At 43.1% G+C, this 24448-nt stretch overlaps 1 protein-coding gene across 2 annotated transcripts in view; it reads right to left on the reverse strand.

The window, feature by feature from the left end:
- The window catches only part of PFDN6 (prefoldin subunit 6), a 47924-nt gene that overhangs the window by 15578 nt on the left and 7898 nt on the right, over nt 1-24448 (reverse strand). Inside the window, exons 2-4 of one of the 2 annotated variants that reach the window (XM_040442617.1) lie at nt 5176-5180; nt 1025-1088; nt 352-422 (exon numbers count right to left, since the gene is read on the reverse strand). In XM_040442617.1, the coding sequence (XP_040298551.1) occupies nt 352-422; nt 1025-1088 (135 nt within the window). In that variant the 5' untranslated portion in view covers nt 5176-5180. The remainder of the gene's footprint in view (nt 1-351; nt 423-1024; nt 1089-5175; nt 5181-24448) is intronic. The other variant, XM_040442618.1, reaches the window with a different exon arrangement.

A 24448-nucleotide genomic window follows, 5' to 3' on the forward strand; every position in this document is an offset into this window, starting at 1 on the left:
TGATTACAGCGATGACATTCCATGCACAGGCCACTGCTGCAGCCAACTGCTGGCATCAGCCATGCACAGGATTGTCTCTGCTGAGGCCAGTGATTGGTTGCAGCTCTGACCTGTGCATGGAATGTCACCGCAGCAGCGAGGACTTGAGCGCAGCGCAGGAAGAAGTAGGAGAAAACGGGCAAGTATCCATTCTTTTGTTAATTTAGGGCGTTTACAGGGGTAGCCTGGCTTTTATGTAAAGGTGGACAACCCCTTTAAGAATTATTTACATGAAACAAGAAATCCTCTTTTACTGGGTCTGGTTCCGCTTTGGTTCCAGAGACCCCCAGGCCACGAGATCGCTTCCCTCACCTCTTTCACTATGTTGTTCTCGGTGAGCTGAGCTTCGAGCTTCTGTCGGGCAGACATACTGCTGCTGATATCTGGGGAAAGAGGACATGGCAGAGTTAAAGGTGTTCTCTGACGTTAGAGGACACGTTTACCTTGTTTTTATAGCTCGCATGAGTCTAATATACAAGACAAGAAAAATTGAAAACTTTGCAAAATGTTGATTAAAACTATCCTAGCATTTTGTGTACACAGCTCCAGCGCAGACCTATGTGCCCCCGCTGGGAACCCTCTGTAGTCTGATCCTGATGTCTTACCGCTTCTGTCAGCCAGTTGGTTCTTGTAGTACCATTCGCTGGGGAGCAGAGTAATGCATGACTACAGGACCAGACTACACACGGTTTGTATGTAGTCTGTTACCATGGAGACATACAGGTCTGATTGGGAGGTAGGAGACGCTGCGCCTTATATAAAGCTGGTGTGTGGTCCAGGAAATATGGAAGGCATTCCAGACCCAGACTCACGGCATTGTAGTGACTGACTGCGGGTCTCGCTGACAGCGAAGCTCCCGAGCCTCACAGCCCATTACCATTCCTGTGCCCCTTCATCTCTCCTCACACAGTGAATGTCATTCGATGATCCCTGGACCCTCGCCCCCTTACACAACGGACGACCCCCCCACCCTCCTTATTTTTACCTTTCTGCACCTGCTGGTATTTGGTGACCTCGGCCTGGAGCTTCTCCTGTAACTGCGCTGCCATCTGTGTACAAAGAAGAAGAAGAAGATGAATACATTGCACAACTTCAATGGTCCAGGAGCAGAATCCCGCCGGACCATCGGGGCGGAGCACGCGCGCGACAATTCGCAACAGGGAAAACGTGCACAAGGAGCTCAGAGACCCATCGGCAAACAGTCTGTGGGATCAGGGCAGGCCGCGGACTCTGGAGGAACATCTCCCCACATCCGGCCTTCCAGCTACTCTCTTCGGTTTTTGCCTCATCATGTTTAGGCCACCATAACTTTTTTTTTTTTTATTAACGTGGATGGATGTGCGAGGCCTAGTTTTATGCAGCTGTCACCGCTACGGACTGTAGAATTACTGGACTAGGGAAGTCCAATAAATGAGCGAACAAAATGAAGGGCGCAAAACCACTACCAATGTCAAAGATACTTCAGTTTAATCCAAGACAACACGTTTCGGGGTACATGACCCCTTTCTCAAGTCTAAAAAAAAAAGGATACAATCAAAATCACTGTGAAAAGTCTATAAAAATAGAAATTTCCAAAGTGGGACCTAATTACATAAAAGTGTATATATATATATATATATATATATATATATATATATATATATATATATATATAAAAAAATGGAAAAAAGGGCAGCACTCCACTGGATAAAAATAAAATAAACTTTATTTACCCATAGGCAACAGCGACGTTTCGGCTCATACACAGGAGCCTTCCTCAAGCAGTGTGCATACATCAAAAATTCTGGGTACATATAGTGTTTCAACCAATTAAGAGCAATTACATGTTAAGTGTACATAATTAATAAGAAAATCAAACTACATGATGCCATATACATATAAAAAGCAATGAAGCCAAACATGTGTGAATATTAAATCGTGTTACGTACAATAGCAAGATAATATAATAGATATACGTAGTACAATACATCTATATTACACAAATCACATAACAAGTGCCAGCTGTGAATGATTACATAAAGTGCAAAGTGCTTACTGTTTACAGGTGATAACCATAATGGAAGCGGGAGGGAGAGCGGCTGTTGTCCATGTAGACATGTGCGATCCGGCGTGCCTGGACCGCAACCGCGCATGCCCCTATGACGCATAAACTGTGCTTCCGTCTAGCATTAGCCTCGTCACGCAACGCATGCGCTCTTGGGCTACAATGCTAACGCGGCCATTTTGGATAAGGGCAGAACGCCCACTGAGTTACGCTGCTATTGAAAACAACTAATCCTCCCGGTATATCGCAGGCTAGGGGTGAAAAAGGACATATGTACATGTCCGAGTGTCTCAGCGGCTAAGAGGACTAAGGAGAAGGCCAACACCTACAAATTGAAGTGGGCACCCCACCAAGATTATAGAGCGGTAGCGCATCCGCATGTAAATGCCGAGTCGCACCGCTACTTCAGTCAAAGTCCATCCATCGCCACCTCACTCTGAGGGTTCTCCTCATCACACCCCGCCTTACTAATAACGGAATCTGGGTTAAAAATACAGAAATAGTTATTTAAGGAATGCACAAGTCTAAAGATCATGTAGTGCATGGGCAGACGCGTCCAGACATCGTGACCACACAGCCCCCATGGGCATAATGCCACCTCCCCAAACTCCGAATCCAATGAACATTTATCTGAAAAAATAAAAAAGGAAAAAGAAAAAAGAGAGAAAAGAAGAATACATTAAAATTTTTTTACAAAGATCAAAAAACTTGTTCTTGACCAGAAAAGACTTGCAGAATAAACCCTAGGATATATGTTTTGTATACACAAATCACATATTACACAGAAAGACAGTCGACATTCAGAATGCAACGAGAGAGGGCAAACCACGCAGTTAACTCACTCCAACCCTATAGTCCACATTAAGACCACATGGCTGTAGAGAATTAAGCGTAAAGATCCACTTGAGCTCTCTCCTTTTTAGGAGTCCAATCCTGTTGCCACCTCTCCTTGGCATTGGTATATGGTCAATGATGTAACACCTCAGGTCTTTCTCAGTGTGTTTATGATTGGTAAAGTGTTTGGAGACTGGTAAATCCAGCCGTTTCTTCCTCACACTAAGTCGATGATTATTAAATCTTGTCTTGAAGTCAGTTGATGTTTCTCCAACGTATAGCAAATTACATGGACAAACAATCACGTAAACAACGTGATTGGAGTCACAAGTCAGATAATGTCTTATCTGATATGCGACCCCAGTTTGTGGGTGTATAAAGGACCTACCCTTGATCATGTATTTGCAATTTACGCAGGACAAACATGGAAAGCAACCAACACTTGCACCAGTCAGTGTGAGTTGTCTTGACATTTTTGAGGTTCCTACGTCTGCCCTAACCAACTGGTCCCTAAGACTCTTAGATCTGCGATAGGACATAATAGGGGGGGAAAGAAATTCCTTAACCATATTATGACAACCACCCAATATGCCCCAGTGACGTCGAATAATGTTGTTAATGTCAACGCTCTGTTCACAATGGGTGGAAATAAAAGGAATCCTATTCTTTTTTACTTGTTGTACTTTCCTTTTAAGGATGTCATCCCTGTTGAATTGACCGACCAGTTTCTTTTTCTCATGTAGCAATTTGGTTGGATAACCTCGTTGCTCAAATTTATGCAGTACTACATCTAGCGTGTTATTAGATGTAGTGGGGTCAGAGACTATACGTTTAACTCTCAGAAACTGAGAGTATGGGAGAGATTTTACCATCGATCTAGGATGATTGCTGTTGTAAGTCAATAGTGTGTTCCTGTCGGTAGGTTTCGTAAACAATTCTGTCTCTATTTTACCAGCCGACAGAATCACACGGGTATCAAGGAACTGCATCTCCACTGGAGAATGTACCAAAGTGAACTGCAGTGCCTCATCAACCCCATTGAGGTAACAATGGAAATCAAAAAGTTTCCGCAGATCACCAGTCCAGATGAGGAAGATGTCGTCTATGTACCGCCACCACGCCCTGATATATTGGAAGTGGTGGTTTCCATAGACGACATCTTCCTCAAACCGACGCATAAAAATATTCGCGTAAGTTGGGGCCACATTGGACCCCATCGCCACGCCCTGTTCTTGTACATAATATGAGTCCTGAAATAAGAAGTAATTTTGTCTGAGTACAATTTCAAGCAAAGATAGTATAAATTGCTGAGCACCTTCTGTAAATGTGGATTTCTCCAACATGGAAGAAATGGCTGTCAAACCCTTATGATGATCTATTGATGTATAGAGTGAGGTCACATCAAACGATGCTAATGTCACATCCGACACATCAGTTAGATCAATTCCCTGCAGTTTAAGCAAAAAGTCGCTAGTGTCGCGAATGTATGAACTGCCTCCACATGCAAAACCGCATAAGATCTTATCAAGAAAAATGGATATATGACTAAATATTGAATCGGAGCCCGAGACAATGGGGCGGCCAGGTGGATCAACGAGGGACTTGTGGATCTTAGGCAACACATAGAGTACTGGGGTAACAGGATGTGCCACTGTAAGAAAATCCACAAGCCCCTCGTCAATGACCCCCGCATGAAGAGCCTCCGTCAATACATTATCAATCAACCCTGCAATTTTAAATCTTGGGTCAGAGTCAATGTGTCTATAGATGGTTCTATCACCCAATTGCCGCTTAATTTCGGCAATATACTTATGGGTGTCAAGCACGACCACCGCACCGCCTTTATCAGCGGCCTTAATGGTAAGTTCGTGGTCGAGCTTGAGTTCTTTAAGTGCTACCATCTCTTCTGTTGTCACATTGGGATGACCGAAGGGTTGAGAGAGATATGCAGCTTTCAAATTCTGTATGTCAGATTTAACAGCAGCCATATATGCCTCAACTGCAGGCTCATTGATGACTGGGTTAAAGCTGCTTTTAGGTGAGAGATCGAGCATGCCAAGAGAGAGTTCACTCATCCTGGAATGCTCGATCCGCTCCCTACCATGAAACCAAATTTTTAACTTGATTGCACGAAAAAAAGCACACAAATCAAAATCAAGTTCGAACCAATCTGCATTGGCTCGAGGGCAGAATGAAAGCCCCTTACTCAGCACACTCACTTGGGCATCGGTCAGTTTTTTAGAAGAAAGGTTGACAACCGTCACTTCTTCCTGGACGGCATGTTTCGGCCCTGAGGTCGAGATTTGTTGTTGCGTTGTTTTCTGGTATCTCCTGTGTCTACGGCCTCCACGCCGGATACGTTGTCTCCGGATTGTTCCATCTCTCTTGCCCCTAAAAAAGCTTGGTCAACAGAAGAAGCATCATTTATGGTTTTATATTTCTTTTTCCATGCATCCTTGTTTGCATGGACATTTTTGTCACTGGATTGCCAGGAATAGATATTTCCCTTTTTGTAATCGTCACAATCTCGGTTCCATTTAAGGCGTTTTCCTTCCTCAATCTCAGTACGGAAGGACTGAAGCTGAGTAGACAGTATATCATTGTATGTCCCAAATTCATCCACTGAAGACAGATTAATCAACAATTGTTCCACATTTACCAATTCCTGTGTGACATTAGACAGTTCGCCCTGTAGAAATTCAATGTTGAGCAATATAAAGTCCAATGCATACCTGTTTGACAGATTTTCAAATTTTTTACAAAATAATGGGCAACCGGAAAATAAATTGGGGCATAAAGTGGATCTCATCCCTCTTGGTATACGCTGTGCTTTAAAATATTCACCGAGGGTGGTCATGTGGAGACGCAAAGAGATAGACCTCTTTGATAGGAATTCATATTTCCTCTTTAACTCCTTAGCTGTTGGGGTGGTAAGAAACGTAGCATCTCCCTCAATCGAGCATAAAATCCTGTCGACCGCTTCCTGTGTATATGTGGAGCCTCCGGGTATAGTATAGTCACTGGTAGACATATTTGAAATAATAAGTCCGTGTGGAAAAAGACGTGCAAATGCCAAACAACGGCTGTATATAAAAGAAAAAAAGGGATGGCAGCACCGTCACAATGAAGTTGGAAGGAAAGGGTGCACAGGCCCAGATGTGGATATAAGCCAATCCAACAAACACAAAAAATGGAAAAAAGGGCAGCACTCCACTGGATAAAAATAAAATAAACTTTATTTACCCATAGGCAACAGCGACGTTTCGGCTCATACACAGGAGCCTTCCTCAAGCAGTGTGCATACATCAAAAATTCTGGGTACATATAGTGTTTCAACCATCAACTGACTTCAAGACAAGATTTAATAATCATCGACTTAGTGTGAGGAAGAAACGGCTGGATTTACCAGTCTCCAAACACTTTACCAATCATAAACACACTGAGAAAGACCTGAGGTGTTACATCATTGACCATATACCAATGCCAAGGAGAGGTGGCAACAGGATTGGACTCCTAAAAAGGAGAGAGCTCAAGTGGATCTTTACGCTTAATTCTCTACAGCCATGTGGTCTTAATGTGGACTATAGGGTTGGAGTGAGTTAACTGCGTGGTTTGCCCTCTCTCGTTGCATTCTGAATGTCGACTGTCTTTCTGTGTAATATGTGATTTGTGTATACAAAACATATATCCTAGGGTTTATTCTGCAAGTCTTTTCTGGTCAAGAACAAGTTTTTTGATCTTTGTAAAAAAATTTTAATGTATTCTTCTTTTCTCTCTTTTTTCTTTTTCCTTTTTTATTTTTTCAGATAAATGTTCATTGGATTCGGAGTTTGGGGAGGTGGCATTATGCCCATGGGGGCTGTGTGGTCACGATGTCTGGACGCGTCTGCCCATGCACTACATGATCTTTAGACTTGTGCATTCCTTAAATCACTATTTCTGTATTTTTAACCCAGATTCCGTTATTAGTAAGGCGGGGTGTGATGAGGAGAACCCTCAGAGTGAGGTGGCGATGGATGGACTTTGACTGAAGTAGCGGTGCGACTCGGCATTTACATGCGGATGCGCTACCGCTCTATAATCTTGGTGGGGTGCCCACTTCAATTTGTAGGTGTTGGCCTTCTCCTTAGTCCTCTTAGCCGCTGAGACACTCGGACATGTACATATGTCCTTTTTCACCCCTAGCCTGCGATATACCGGGAGGATTAGTTGTTTTCAATAGCAGCGTAACTCAGTGGGCGTTCTGCCCTTATCCAAAATGGCCGCGTTAGCATTGTAGCCCAAGAGCGCATGCGTTGCGTGACGAGGCTAATGCTAGACGGAAGCACAGTTTATGCGTCATAGGGGCATGCGCGGTTGCGATCCAGGCACGCCGGATCGCACATGTCTACATGGACAACAGCCGCTCTCCCTCCCGCTTCCATTATGGTTATCACCTGTAAACAGTAAGCACTTTGCACTTTATGTAATCATTCACAGCTGGCACTTGTTATGTGATTTGTGTAATATAGATGTATTGTACTACGTATATCTATTATATTATCTTGCTATTGTACGTAACACGATTTAATATTCACACATGTTTGGCTTCATTGCTTTTTATATGTATATGGCATCATGTAGTTTGATTTTCTTATTAATTATGTACACTTAACATGTAATTGCTCTTAATTGGTTGAAACACTATATGTACCCAGAATTTTTGATGTATGCACACTGCTTGAGGAAGGCTCCTGTGTATGAGCCGAAACGTCGCTGTTGCCTATGGGTAAATAAAGTTTATTTTATTTTTATCCAGTGGAGTGCTGCCCTTTTTTCCATTTTTTGTGTTTGTTGGATTGGCTTATATCCACATCTGGGCCTGTGCACCCTTTCCTTCCAACTTCATTGTGACGGTGCTGCCATCCCTTTTTTTCTTTTATATACAGCCGTTGTTTGGCATTTGCACGTCTTTTTCCACACGGACTTATTATTTCAAATATGTCTACCAGTGACTATACTATACCCGGAGGCTCCACATATACACAGGAAGCGGTCGACAGGATTTTATGCTCGATTGAGGGAGATGCTACGTTTCTTACCACCCCAACAGCTAAGGAGTTAAAGAGGAAATATGAATTCCTATCAAAGAGGTCTATCTCTTTGCGTCTCCACATGACCACCCTCGGTGAATATTTTAAAGCACAGCGTATACCAAGAGGGATGAGATCCACTTTATGCCCCAATTTATTTTCCGGTTGCCCATTATTTTGTAAAAAATTTGAAAATCTGTCAAACAGGTATGCATTGGACTTTATATTGCTCAACATTGAATTTCTACAGGGCGAACTGTCTAATGTCACACAGGAATTGGTAAATGTGGAACAATTGTTGATTAATCTGTCTTCAGTGGATGAATTTGGGACATACAATGATATACTGTCTACTCAGCTTCAGTCCTTCCGTACTGAGATTGAGGAAGGAAAACGCCTTAAATGGAACCGAGATTGTGACGATTACAAAAAGGGAAATATCTATTCCTGGCAATCCAGTGACAAAAATGTCCATGCAAACAAGGATGCATGGAAAAAGAAATATAAAACCATAAATGATGCTTCTTCTGTTGACCAAGCTTTTTTAGGGGCAAGAGAGATGGAACAATCCGGAGACAACGTATCCGGCGTGGAGGCCGTAGACACAGGAGATACCAGAAAACAACGCAACAACAAATCTCGACCTCAGGGCCGAAACATGCCGTCCAGGAAGAAGTGACGGTTGTCAACCTTTCTTCTAAAAAACTGACCGATGCCCAAGTGAGTGTGCTGAGTAAGGGGCTTTCATTCTGCCCTCGAGCCAATGCAGATTGGTTCGAACTTGATTTTGATTTGTGTGCTTTTTTTCGTGCAATCAAGTTAAAAATTTGGTTTCATGGTAGGGAGCGGATCGAGCATTCCAGGATGAGTGAACTCTCTCTTGGCATGCTCGATCTCTCACCTAAAAGCAGCTTTAACCCAGTCATCAATGAGCCTGCAGTTGAGGCATATATGGCTGCTGTTAAATCTGACATACAGAATTTGAAAGCTGCATATCTCTCTCAACCCTTCGGTCATCCCAATGTGACAACAGAAGAGATGGTAGCACTTAAAGAACTCAAGCTCGACCACGAACTTACCATTAAGGCCGCTGATAAAGGCGGTGCGGTGGTCGTGCTTGACACCCATAAGTATATTGCCGAAATTAAGCGGCAATTGGGTGATAGAACCATCTATAGACACATTGACTCTGACCCAAGATTTAAAATTGCAGGGTTGATTGATAATGTATTGACGGAGGCTCTTCATGCGGGGGTCATTGACGAGGGGCTTGTGGATTTTCTTACAGTGGCACATCCTGTTACCCCAGTACTCTATGTGTTGCCTAAGATCCACAAGTCCCTCGTTGATCCACCTGGCCGCCCCATTGTCTCGGGCTCCGATTCAATATTTAGTCATATATCCATTTTTCTTGATAAGATCTTATGCGGTTTTGCATGTGGAGGCAGTTCATACATTCGCGACACTAGCGACTTTTTGCTTAAACTGCAGGGAATTGATCTAACTGATGTGTCGGATGTGACATTAGCATCGTTTGATGTGACCTCACTCTATACATCAATAGATCATCATAAGGGTTTGACAGCCATTTCTTCCATGTTGGAGAAATCCACATTTACAGAAGGTGCTCAGCAATTTATACTATCTTTGCTTGAAATTGTACTCAGACAAAATTACTTCTTATTTCAGGACTCATATTATGTACAAGAACAGGGCGTGGCGATGGGGTCCAATGTGGCCCCAACTTACGCGAATATTTTTATGCGTCGGTTTGAGGAAGATGTCGTCTATGGAAACCACCACTTCCAATATATCAGGGCGTGGTGGCGGTACATAGACGACATCTTCCTCATCTGGACTGGTGATCTGCGGAAACTTTTTGATTTCCATTGTTACCTCAATGGGGTTGATGAGGCACTGCAGTTCACTTTGGTACATTCTCCAGTGGAGATGCAGTTCCTTGATACCCGTGTGATTCTGTCGGCTGGTAAAATAGAGACAGAATTGTTTACGAAACCTACCGACAGGAACACACTATTGACTTACAACAGCAATCATCCTAGATCGATGGTAAAATCTCTCCCATACTCTCAGTTTCTGAGAGTTAAACGTATAGTCTCTGACCCCACTACATCTAATAACACGCTAGATGTAGTACTGCATAAATTTGAGCAACGAGGTTATCCAACCAAATTGCTACATGAGAAAAAGAAACTGGTCGGTCAATTCAACAGGGATGACATCCTTAAAAGGAAAGTACAACAAGTAAAAAAGAATAGGATTCCTTTTATTTCCACCCATTGTGAACAGAGCGTTGACATTAACAACATTATTCGACGTCACTGGGGCATATTGGGTGGTTGTCATAATATGGTTAAGGAATTTCTTTCCCCCCCTATTATGTCCTATCGCAGATCTAAGAGTCTTAGGGACCAGTTGGTTAGGGCAGACGTAGGAACCTCAAAAATGTCAAGACAACTCACACTGACTGGTGCAAGTGTTGGTTGCTTTCCATGTTTGTCCTGCGTAAATTGCAAATACATGATCAAGGGTAGGTCCTTTATACACCCACAAACTGGGGTCGCATATCAGATAAGACATTATCTGACTTGTGACTCCAATCACGTTGTTTACGTGATTGTTTGTCCATGTAATTTGCTATACGTTGGAGAAACATCAACTGACTTCAAGACAAGATTTAATAATCATCGACTTAGTGTGAGGAAGAAACGGCTGGATTTACCAGTCTCCAAACACTTTACCAATCATAAACACACTGAGAAAGACCTGAGGTGTTACATCATTGACCATATACCAATGCCAAGGAGAGGTGGCAACAGGATTGGACTCCTAAAAAGGAGAGAGCTCAAGTGGATCTTTACGCTTAATTCTCTACAGCCATGTGGTCTTAATGTGGACTATAGGGTTGGAGTGAGTTAACTGCGTGGTTTGCCCTCTCTCGTTGCATTCTGAATGTCGACTGTCTTTCTGTGTAATATGTGATTTGTGTATACAAAACATATATCCTAGGGTTTATTCTGCAAGTCTTTTCTGGTCAAGAACAAGTTTTTTGATCTTTGTAAAAAATTTTTAATGTATTCTTCTTTTCTCTCTTTTTTCTTTTTCCTTTTTTATTTTTTCAGATAAATGTTCATTGGATTCGGAGTTTGGGGAGGTGGCATTATGCCCATGGGGGCTGTGTGGTCACGATGTCTGGACGCGTCTGCCCATGCACTACATGATCTTTAGACTTGTGCATTCCTTAAATCACTATTTCTGTATTTTTAACCCAGATTCCGTTATTAGTAAGGCGGGGTGTGATGAGGAGAACCCTCAGAGTGAGGTGGCGATGGATGGACTTTGACTGAAGTAGCGGTGCGACTCGGCATTTACATGCGGATGCGCTACCGCTCTATAATCTTGGTGGGGTGCCCACTTCAATTTGTAGGTGTTGGCCTTCTCCTTAGTCCTCTTAGCCGCTGAGACACTCGGACATGTACATATGTCCTTTTTCACCCCTAGCCTGCGATATACCGGGAGGATTAGTTGTTTTCAATAGCAGCGTAACTCAGTGGGTGTTCTGCCCTTATCCAAAATGGCCGCGTTAGCATTGTAGCCCAAGAGCGCATGCGTTGCGTGACGAGGCTAATGCTAGACGGAAGCACAGTTTATGCGTCATAGGGGCATGCGCGGTTGCGATCCAGGCACGCCGGATCGCACATGTCTACATGGACAACAGCCGCTCTCCCTCCCGCTTCCATTATGGTTATCACCTGTAAACAGTAAGCACTTTGCACTTTATGTAATCATTCACAGCTGGCACTTGTTATGTGATTTGTGTAATATAGATGTATTGTACTACGTATATCTATTATATTATCTTGCTATTGTACGTAACACGATTTAATATTCACACATGTTTGGCTTCATTGCTTTTTATATGTATATGGCATCATGTAGTTTGATTTTCTTATTAATTATGTACACTTAACATGTAATTGCTCTTAATTGGTTGAAACACTATATGTACCCAGAATTTTTGATGTATGCACACTGCTTGAGGAAGGCTCCTGTGTATGAGCCGAAACGTCGCTGTTGCCTATGGGTAAATAAAGTTTATTTTATTTTTATCCAGTGGAGTGCTGCCCTTTTTTCCATTTTTTGTGTTTGTTGGATTGGCTTATATCCACATCTGGGCCTGTGCACCCTTTCCTTCCAACTTCATTGTGACGGTGCTGCCATCCCTTTTTTTCTTTTATATACAGCCGTTGTTTGGCATTTGCACGTCTTTTTCCACACGGACTTATTATTTCAAATATGTCTACCAGTGACTATACTATACCCGGAGGCTCCACATATACACAGGAAGCGGTCGACAGGATTTTATGCTCGATTGAGGGAGATGCTACGTTTCTTACCACCCCAACAGCTAAGGAGTTAAAGAGGAAATATGAATTCCTATCAAAGAGGTCTATCTCTTTGCGTCTCCACATGACCACCCTCGGTGAATATTTTAAAGCACAGCGTATACCAAGAGGGATGAGATCCACTTTATGCCCCAATTTATTTTCCGGTTGCCCATTATTTTGTAAAAAATTTGAAAATCTGTCAAACAGGTATGCATTGGACTTTATATTGCTCAACATTGAATTTCTACAGGGCGAACTGTCTAATGTCACACAGGAATTGGTAAATGTGGAACAATTGTTGATTAATCTGTCTTCAGTGGATGAATTTGGGACATACAATGATATACTGTCTACTCAGCTTCAGTCCTTCCGTACTGAGATTGAGGAAGGAAAACGCCTTAAATGGAACCGAGATTGTGACGATTACAAAAAGGGAAATATCTATTCCTGGCAATCCAGTGACAAAAATGTCCATGCAAACAAGGATGCATGGAAAAAGAAATATAAAACCATAAATGATGCTTCTTCTGTTGACCAAGCTTTTTTAGGGGCAAGAGAGATGGAACAATCCGGAGACAACGTATCCGGCGTGGAGGCCGTAGACACAGGAGATACCAGAAAACAACGCAACAACAAATCTCGACCTCAGGGCCGAAACATGCCGTCCAGGAAGAAGTGACGGTTGTCAACCTTTCTTCTAAAAAACTGACCGATGCCCAAGTGAGTGTGCTGAGTAAGGGGCTTTCATTCTGCCCTCGAGCCAATGCAGATTGGTTCGAACTTGATTTTGATTTGTGTGCTTTTTTTCGTGCAATCAAGTTAAAAATTTGGTTTCATGGTAGGGAGCGGATCGAGCATTCCAGGATGAGTGAACTCTCTCTTGGCATGCTCGATCTCTCACCTAAAAGCAGCTTTAACCCAGTCATCAATGAGCCTGCAGTTGAGGCATATATGGCTGCTGTTAAATCTGACATACAGAATTTGAAAGCTGCATATCTCTCTCAACCCTTCGGTCATCCCAATGTGACAACAGAAGAGATGGTAGCACTTAAAGAACTCAAGCTCGACCACGAACTTACCATTAAGGCCGCTGATAAAGGCGGTGCGGTGGTCGTGCTTGACACCCATAAGTATATTGCCGAAATTAAGCGGCAATTGGGTGATAGAACCATCTATAGACACATTGACTCTGACCCAAGATTTAAAATTGCAGGGTTGATTGATAATGTATTGACGGAGGCTCTTCATGCGGGGGTCATTGACGAGGGGCTTGTGGATTTTCTTACAGTGGCACATCCTGTTACCCCAGTACTCTATGTGTTGCCTAAGATCCACAAGTCCCTCGTTGATCCACCTGGCCGCCCCATTGTCTCGGGCTCCGATTCAATATTTAGTCATATATCCATTTTTCTTGATAAGATCTTATGCGGTTTTGCATGTGGAGGCAGTTCATACATTCGCGACACTAGCGACTTTTTGCTTAAACTGCAGGGAATTGATCTAACTGATGTGTCGGATGTGACATTAGCATCGTTTGATGTGACCTCACTCTATACATCAATAGATCATCATAAGGGTTTGACAGCCATTTCTTCCATGTTGGAGAAATCCACATTTACAGAAGGTGCTCAGCAATTTATACTATCTTTGCTTGAAATTGTACTCAGACAAAATTACTTCTTATTTCAGGACTCATATTATGTACAAGAACAGGGCGTGGCGATGGGGTCCAATGTGGCCCCAACTTACGCGAATATTTTTATGCGTCGGTTTGAGGAAGATGTCGTCTATGGAAACCACCACTTCCAATATATCAGGGCGTGGTGGCGGTACATAGACGACATCTTCCTCATCTGGACTGGTGATCTGCGGAAACTTTTTGATTTCCATTGTTACCTCAATGGGGTTGATGAGGCACTGCAGTTCACTTTGGTACATTCTCCAGTGGAGATGCAGTTCCTTGATACCCGTGTGATTCTGTCGGCTGGTAAAATAGAGACAGAATTGTTTACGAAACCTACCGACAGGAACACACTATTGACTTACAACAGCAATCATCCTAGATCGATGGTAAAATCTCTCCCATACTCTCAGTTTCTGAGAGTTAAACGTATAGTCTCTGACCCCACTACATCTAATAACACGCTAGATGTAGTACTGCATAAATTTGAGCAACGAGGTTATCCAACCAAATTGCTACATGAGAAAAAGAAACTGGTCGGTCAATTCAACAGGGATGACATCCTTAAAAGGAAAGTACAACAAGTAAAAAAGAATAGGATTCCTTTTATTTCCACCCATTGTGAACAGAGCGTTGACATTAACAACATTATTCGACGTCACTGGGGCATATTGGGTGGTTGTCATAATATGGTTAAGGAATTTCTTTCCCCCCCTATTATGTCCTATCGCAGATCTAAGAGTCTTAGGGACCAGTTGGTTAGGGCAGACGTAGGAACCTCAAAAATGTCAAGACAACTCACACTGACTGGTGCAAGTGTTGGTTGCTTTCCATGTTTGTCCTGCGTAAATTGCAAATACATGATCAAGGGTAGGTCCTTTATACACCCACAAACTGGGGTCGCATATCAGATAAGACATTATCTGACTTGTGACTCCAATCACGTTGTTTACGTGATTGTTTGTCCATGTAATTTGCTATACGTTGGAGAAACATCAACTGACTTCAAGACAAGATTTAATAATCATCGACTTAGTGTGAGGAAGAAACGGCTGGATTTACCAGTCTCCAAACACTTTACCAATCATAAACACACTGAGAAAGACCTGAGGTGTTACATCATTAACCATATACCAATGCCAAGGAGAGGTGGCAACAGGATTGGACTCCTAAAAAGGAGAGAGCTCAAGTGGATCTTTACGCTTAATTCTCTACAGCCATGTGGTCTTAATGTGGACTATAGGGTTGGAGTGAGTTAACTGCGTGGTTTGCCCTCTCTCGTTGCATTCTGAATGTCGACTGTCTTTCTGTGTAATATGTGATTTGTGTATACAAAACATATATCCTAGGGTTTATTCTGCAAGTCTTTTCTGGTCAAGAACAAGTTTTTTGATCTTTGTAAAAAATTTTTAATGTATTCTTCTTTTCTCTCTTTTTTCTTTTTCCTTTTTTATTTTTTCAGATAAATGTTCATTGGATTCGGAGTTTGGGGAGGTGGCATTATGCCCATGGGGGCTGTGTGGTCACGATGTCTGGACGCGTCTGCCCATGCACTACATGATCTTTAGACTTGTGCATTCCTTAAATAACTATTTCTGTATTTTTAACCCAGATTCCGTTATTAGTAAGGCGGGGTGTGATGAGGAGAACCCTCAGAGTGAGGTGGCGATGGATGGACTTTGACTGAAGTAGCGGTGCGACTCGGCATTTACATGCGGATGCGCTACCGCTCTATAATCTTGGTGGGGTGCCCACTTCAATTTGTAGGTGTTGGCCTTCTCCTTAGTCCTCTTAGCCGCTGAGACACTCGGACATGTACATATGTCCTTTTTCACCCCTAGCCTGCGATATACCGGGAGGATTAGTTGTTTTCAATAGCAGCGTAACTCAGTGGGCGTTCTGCCCTTATCCAAAATGGCCGCGTTAGCATTGTAGCCCAAGAGCGCATGCGTTGCGTGACGAGGCTAATGCTAGACGGAAGCACAGTTTATGCGTCATAGGGGCATGCGCGGTTGCGGTCCAGGCACGCCGGATCGCACATGTCTACATGGACAACAGCCGCTCTCCCTCCCGCTTCCATTATGGTTATCACCTGTAAACAGTAAGCACTTTGCACTTTATGTAATCATTCACAGCTGGCACTTGTTATGTGATTTGTGTAATATAGATGTATTGTACTACGTATATCTATTATATTATCTTGCTATTGTACGTAACACGATTTAATATTCACACATGTTTGGCTTCATTGCTTTTTATATGTATATGGCATCATGTAGTTTGATTTTCTTATTAATTATGTACACTTAACATGTAATTGCTCTTAATTGGTTGAAACACTATATGTACCCAGAATTTTTGATGTATGCACACTGCTTGAGGAAGGCTCCTGTGTATGAGCCGAAACGTCGCTGTTGCCTATGGGTAAATAAAGTTTATTTTATTTTTATCCAGTGGAGTGCTGCCCTTTTTTCCATTTTTTGTGTTTGTTGGATTGGCTTATATCCACATCTGGGCCTGTGCACCCTTTCCTTCCAACTTCATTGTGACGGTGCTGCCATCCCTTTTTTTCTTATATATATATATATAATATGAAGAAACACTTGGCAATATTCATATACAAAAAATAGTGGTAGGTTGTGGTGGCTCACTAGCAAGTAGTTAAGGTATGGTGCTACAAGCTGATATAGAGGGAATCACCCCACCCTCTTAAAAGGCAAATGTAACAATAGGAAAATGAGCGAGCACTCATACACTTGGCAACCAGATTGACATGTGCAGAAAATATTTATTAAATCCCCATAAAATACAAGTAATAAAATTTATAAGAACAATGTAGCAATAATATACAACATTACAGTCACATATATTGTGGTAGATATGATCGATACTATATTCAATAAAAATATATTCGATAGAAATATTCGATAAATTGAATGGTAGAAAATTCAATGTTGAAATATTCGATACCACTCAATAGTGTCGATAAATTCAATAATATATATCACACCAAAAAACTTCAAGTATATGCTGTTATTTGGGAAAGAGGGGGTATTATCTTCTAGAGCTCTTTACTAGCACTGGGGGTGGTGATGCATTGGTGAACCACAGGGGGTATTGATAAAAGCTGGGCGATCTCTGAGGGGTTATGCTGAAGACGAGTATCGTTATCTGAAGGGCTGTGCCGGAGAAAGAAAATACCTGGTGGATCCACAGAGGCGGCACGTGGGGCGCGCGCAGACTTCAGGAGTTTAAATCCACCGGCGTCTGAGCGCTGATGGGGCGGCGCAGGCAGAGTGGGCGGCGCAGGCAGGGAGCGGGGGGAACTAATCCACAGGATAGAATAGTCCGGAGCAAAGAGACAGAGGATCCTAATGAATCGCTGAATCCCAATGGCCGATATAGAGATGGGGCAGGATTATAGGATGGTTAGGCTAAATGTAATTGACATAAAATGATGATGAAGTGAATAAGAACTTTAAGAGTGTAAGTGAAGGAATAAAGATGGTGTGAAATAAATGTGTGTATGTGAATATATATGCATATCACTGAAGGATGAAATTTGGATATTTTAGGAGTGAATTGCAGACTGAATGAAAGGGGGGGGGAATTTGGGATGACTGGTACTGATAAAAGGGTGGTAATTAACTCAGTAAAATGAAAATGTCCATATAAATATATAAAGGACGGGGGGGGGTCCATAAATTATTTTTATCATCAGAAACACTTATTCTCTAGACTCTCATTTAAACCGTATGGTTCCAGCATTCGAAGTTTAAAAATCCAGAACATCTCCCTCTTTTGTAGCGTTCGGAATCTGTCAGGACAAGTTTCATAGATGGATTCAATCGGTGCGAAGTCAAGCTTGGAGGGATCTTTGTCGGGACATAATAAAAATAAATATATATATATATATATAAATAATAATAATAATAATAATAATAGTCTCGAGACGCTATGTTTCTGGAAGCCGTGTACGATGTTCCACCGCTGCTTACTTAAGCGTTCCCTAAGTGACTGTATAGTGCGGACGACATATTCACATTCAGCGAGATACACGATGAATGAAGAAGAGCTACTGGAGATACTAGTGCAACGTTTGCACTGGGCACGATTGCATTTGTAACGGCCCGCACGGTGGGGACAGTTGGAGCTGTCGGCCCTGTCTTTTTCAGTTTGCTAGGAGCTAATATGTCCTGGCCATTCTGAAAATAATTTGAGGTTTGGGCGGAATAGCTTCTTTCAGAAAAGGATAATTTCTTAATATAGTCCAATGTTTTGTTAAGATATTCCTCGAGACCTCGTGATTCGGGTTAAACGTTGTAATAAATGAAGCTTTATACTTGGAACTCGTCTCCAGCTCCTTCGTTTTGCCTTTCGCTGTCAGGCAATCCTCCTGACTCTGCTTGTTTGCGCCTTCAATGATCCCTCTTGGATATTTTTTTACTAATAAATCTTGAACGTAAAATTTGACTTTGTGCAACAGAGTCACTCGTGATCGTGCGGCTTCTTCTCAATCTTTTAAACTGGCTAAATGGAATGCTGTCTTTCCATTTCTTATGACGCGCACTTTTGTCGTCCAAGTAACTATTACTGTCCACTTTTTTGAAAAAAGTTTTGGACATAATTGTTTTGCTGCTTGGGTAGAGGCTCAAGTTGAGGTATTCAATAGAAGTGGTTGAGCTGTTTGCTGTAAGTCTGAGGTTCCATGTGTTTGTATTCAAGTATGAAATAAAAGTTCTGGGCCTCTTCCATATTGCCCTTCCAAATGAAGATCAAAATCGTCGATATATACCTTTTTATAAAAGACGATATTTTCTTTCCAGGGGTGCCCACTGTAGATATATTCCTCCTCGAAGCGGCCCATGTATAAATGAGCAAAACTTGGTGCGAAACGCGTCCCCATGGCGGTGCTATTCCGCTGTTTGTAGATCTTGCCCCTCAAAAGAGAATACCTTAGGTTTTAAAATAAAATGGATTGCGTCCAAGATAAAGGTTTTGTGCGTCTTGGAGAGGAGGCCGTCTGTCTCCAAATAAAAGCCCGACGTATCGATTCCTGCTTCGTGCGGGATGTCGGAGTATAAGGCTACCACATGCAGGGTCAACCAACTGTACGAGGGATCCCAAGTGATGTCTAGCTGAGGGGAATCTCTTAGAAAGGAAGGGAGATTCACTACATAATGGGAAAGGTTAAATGTCAGTGAGTTTATGCCAGAAATAATGGGTCTCCCCGGTGGGATCTTGACATCCTTATGAATTTTCGGTAAATGATAAATTAATGCTGTATTTGGATGATCTATAGTTATATAGTCTCTCTCTTTTTTTGTTAGAATGTGATCTTCCTCCGCTTGTTTCAACAGACTATCGAGATTCCTTTTATCATCAGTTGACGAGGAGGGATTCGTAGTAAAATGGATCTCCCAGAATCCTATTGGCTTCTTTTATGTAGTCCTCTTTATTTTGCAATACAATTCCTCCTCCTTTGTCCGCATTTCGAATGACCAAAAAATCTTTTTTGTTTAGTTCCTCCAGTGCCTGCTTTTCATCCTTAGGTTTTTCTTTGTTCTGGTGTTAGTTTCTGATGATATGAGAAAAATGAATGCTAAGGAAAAGAAAGTATTAATGGGATTCCCCCTATGGTGAACGGGGTTGAAGGCTGATTTGGGTTTAGATCGGTGTGGGTAGTGGATGGAGAATCTGTTTTTCTCGGGCAGTTTTTCCTTTGTTGTTCTTACATGGTCTAGTTTCAATGGCGAAGTGTCTCCGCAGAGTAACGTTCCTAACAAAGGTGTTGAGATCAACAAACAGTTTGAATCCGTTACATTTCTCCACTGGGCAGAACGACCGGCCCTGTTGTGGTAGAGATGTGAGGTCAAGCTCAGAAAGGTGGAGGAGTTGTGCTGCTCCTCTTGAGGCCTTGGTAGTTCTGTGTGTTTCCCTTCATGATTCTTACTTCTGGTCTTGGTGCTATTTGAAAGTCCTCCTCTCCGTCCTCTACGCCAGCGGTCCCCAACCGCCGGGCCGCGGCCCAGGACCGGGCCCTGGATGAGACTATGCCGGGCCGCAGAGGAACTGGAAGCGCATGCGCGCCCGACGCATAAAAAAAAAATATGTAAGTCAGTGGAGAAGGAGGGAGGGACGGAGGCTTGGGGATCCCTCCCTCCCATGACGCGGCCGCCGCAGAGCCCAATACAATGAGCTGGCTCTGAGGCGCCGCACCACTGCCACCAATGAATAGGTCTAATATTAAAGTAGGGGGAGGGCTTACCGCTGCATACCGAACGGCAGCCTCTTCTTCCTGACGTTGGTCTGTCTTCCCCAACAGTGCGCGCGCTCTTCTCCTGCCCGTTTATTACACTGTGAATAAGCGTCGTGCGGCCGGCCAGTACAGCGTATCCGACAGCGCAGCGACACGAGACCACGCTGTGTCAGGTGTGCTGGAGACATTGGGGGGTGCACTGGCTGCTGGTGGTGCGGTTTTTGGGGGGGGTGAGCGCGGGACCCTCGTTCAATAATAGACTTGCCTGGATGTGGGACTGGCAATGTGAAGCCGCCCTGTAACCATGAGGGCGCCTGTGGCAGCCGACCACGTCACTTGTGCTATTCTCACAGTGTCCGTTAAAAATGAAAGTGGTAACCCAGTTGCTACAGTCAACGCCAGATGTGAACAGAAAAACGTGCTGCAAAAACCGCATCATTTAAATGCAGATTTGACATGGTTTTAAAATCCACCCACAGGTCAATTTCTGTGTGGACCCCAACCCCATCCCAAATTCCTGATTTTGGCTGAGGTTTGGTGTACTGCAGATTTCCCCTCCACACACAAATCCTTTGCTAGGGCCACATGCACATGGTGCGTACTGAAGTTATTTTGCGCATCAGTTAGGCCTCATTCACATGTCAGTTTCAGTGTGCAGTGTCCCACTCGGTGAAGGTCGTGGGCACTTCAAACTGTTGTATATGCCTATCTAAGGGTACTGTCACACTAACGTTGTTTGAATCCAGCGGGAAATTCCATCGCTGGAACTGCCCGCCGATCTGGAAAAACGTGTGAAAACGGATTACATTTGAATCCTGATCACAATGAAAAAATGCATTGGAAAAAACAGATCCGCCATTTATGGACTTAAACTTTTTTTTCTTCACATTTTTCGGGTTTAACATGCAAAAGTGGGATCACACGGCACTAATGCAAGTCAATGGGGAAAATGCCGGATCCGGCGTTTAATCAAAGTGTTCCGGATTTTTGGCCGGAGGTAAAAATACAACATGCTACAGTTTTCTGAAAAGCCTGATCAGTAAAAAAGACTGAACTGGATGCATCCTAAACGGATCGCTCTCCATTCAGAATGCATGGGGATAAAACTGATCAGTTCTTTTCTGGATTTGAGCCCCTAGGACGGATTCTATGCCGGAAAGAAAAACGCTAGTGTGAAAGTACCCTTATCTTTTGCCTGATCAGTCAAAAAGACTGAACTGAAGACATCCTGATGCATCCTGAACGGATTACTCTGCATTCAGAATGCACGGGGATAAAACTGATCTGTTCTTTTCCGCCATAGAGTTCCGTCCTAGGGGCTCAATGCCGGTGTTCTGCCACTTTTCTACAGCGCGCACACCCCCTCCTCCAGCTGATTCCAACGCGTCCACGTGACTTCCGGTGCAGCTACATCACTTCCGGGTATAGACTTTTGTCCGGGTATAGAAAAGTGGCAGAACACCGGCATTGAGCCCCTAGGACGGAACTCTATGCCGGAAAAGAAAAACGCAAGTGTGAAAGTACCCTAATGCGGCGGTCCCCTACCGCCGGGCCGCGGCCCAGGACCGGCCCGGCGGTCAGAATAAAACTAGAACATGTCCCGTTTACTGTACATAGGGTGGCGGAGCTGGAGCGGTGGCATAGCCGTGCGAGGTGAGCCAGGACAGGAGAGGGAGTAGTCCCGTCTGGGAGGCAGAGGAAGAAAGAAGAGCCTGCCTGAAGATACTGAGTGCCGTCCCGCGTGCCTGCTAAGTTAGGTGAGGGTGGTGGTGTCATCATGGCCAATAATAAGCTCTAAGTAGCCAGATACAAAGGGCCACAGAACATCCAGCATCCAGGCAAACTGCATTAAACAGCATGCAAGTGAAGCTTATTGTCTGCATCCCTGGTGGAGTAAGGCAGTCACAGGGTTAATATATATATATATATTCTTTTTTTCTAAATAAATGTAACGCAGCACTCCTTCTTAGATAAAAAGTGAAAAAATACCAAATTTATTCAACACATGTTGATACAGGCAATGTTTCAGCTCTCTCACAGAGCCATTATCAAGCCAAGTGAGAGAGCTGGAGCGTTACTTGTATCAACATGTGTTGAATAAATTTGGTATTTTTTCACTTTTTATCTAAGAAGGAGTGCTGCGTTACATTTATTTGGATTGTGTTTGGACCCCATTTGCATCTCTTGAAGTGAGGAGTGCTGCCCTGCCATCTTTTTGATATATATATATATATATCAAAAATCCACAGCACTCCTTAAAAGTGAAAAAACGTGCTATTTATTCACACATGTCATACAGCAACGTTTCGGTTCTCTCTCAGAACCTTTTTCAAGCCTTCAACGCTTGGCTTGATAAAGGTTCTGAGAGAGAACCGAAACGTTGCTGTATGACATGTGTGAATAAATAGCAGGTTTTTTCACTTTTAAGGAGTGCTGTGGATTTTTGCAATTTGTCTACCACCCAGAATCGAGGGGTTACCGCTGGCACCCACTTTACAGTTGGCAAAGGAGTGCTGCCCTACTTTTGATGTGTGATATATATATATAGCCTCTAGGGAAGTACAGGTGTTAGTGTTAGCATCCTGGGTGATCAAAAGCATTGAAAGGGCTAATATCAGTTTTCCTGGTGGTCCTGCTTGCATCTGTGACCCCGCTAGCTATACCACTATGCTGTATTAATACGGCGCAGTTTAATTGCATTTTGCAGTAACATATTGCGTTGATTTGCTTCCTTAAGTTAAGACACCCCATGTTCACATTATAGGGCACCTGAATACGTGAGAGGACGTCCCTGACCAGAGTGAATCAGCAGGACCTTCATGTGAGCAGCTACAACATCTGGGCTGGCAGAACGGTGCCAGAAGACCAGCAATAGTCCTTCAAAATCCGTGACTCCAGGTGCCCGGCTGAGACCCTATAAGTAGAAGTTATAATACAGTAGTACGCACTACGCATATAAAGTACCTGCACCCCTTCTCAGCTCAGTTATATTACCCCACCGTATAATGTACCCTACTCCTCAGTTATATAACTGAGGAGTATCAGGGTACATTATACAGTGGTAATATAACTGAGGGGTATCATGGGACATTATACTGGGGTTAATATAGCTGAGGGGTATCAGGGTACATTATACAGTCATAATATAACATATTACCCCTGTAAAATGTCCCCTGATACCCCTCAGCTATATTACCCCTTGTATAATGTACCCTGATACCCCCTCAGTTATTTTACCACTGTATAATGTACCCTGATACCCCTCAGCTATATTACCCCAAGTATAATGTCCCCTGATACCCCTCAGCTATATTACCCCTTGTATAATTTACCCTGATACCCCCTCAGTTATATTACCCCCTGTATATGTATAATGTCCCCTGATACCCCTCAGTTATATTACCCCCCTGTATATGTATAATGTCCCCTGATACCCCCCCTCAGTTATATTACCCCCTGTATATGTATAATGTCCCCTGATACCCCTCCTCAGTTATATTACCCCCTGTATATGTATAATGTACCCTGATACCCCTCCTCAGTTATATTACCCCCTGTATATGTATAATGTACCCTGATACCCCTCCTCAGTTATATTACCCCCTGTATATGTATAATGTCCCCTGATACCCCTCCTCAGTTATATTACCCCCTGTATATGTATAATGTCCCCTGATACCCCTCCTCAGTTATATTACCCCCTGTATATGTATAATGTCCCCTGATACCCCTCCTCAGTTATATTACCCCCTGTATATGTATAATGTCCCCTGATACCCCTCCTCAGTTATATTACCCCCTGTATATGTATAATGTCCCCTGATACCCCTCCTCAGTTATATTACCCCCTGTATATGTATAATGTCCCCTGATACCCCTCCTCAGTTATATTACCCCCTGTATATGTATAATGTCCCCTGATACCCCTCCTCAGTTATATTACCCCCTGTATATGTATAATGTCCCCTGATACCCCTCCTCAGTTATATTACCCCCTGTATATGTATAATGTCCCCTGATACCCCTCCTCAGTTTTATTACCCCCTGTATATGTATAATGTCCCCTGATACCCCTCCTCAGTTATATTACCCCCTGTATATGTATAATGT

Source organism: Bufo bufo, chromosome 8, assembly GCF_905171765.1.
Source record: "Bufo bufo chromosome 8, aBufBuf1.1, whole genome shotgun sequence".
Lineage (NCBI taxonomy): Eukaryota > Metazoa > Chordata > Amphibia > Anura > Bufonidae > Bufo > Bufo bufo.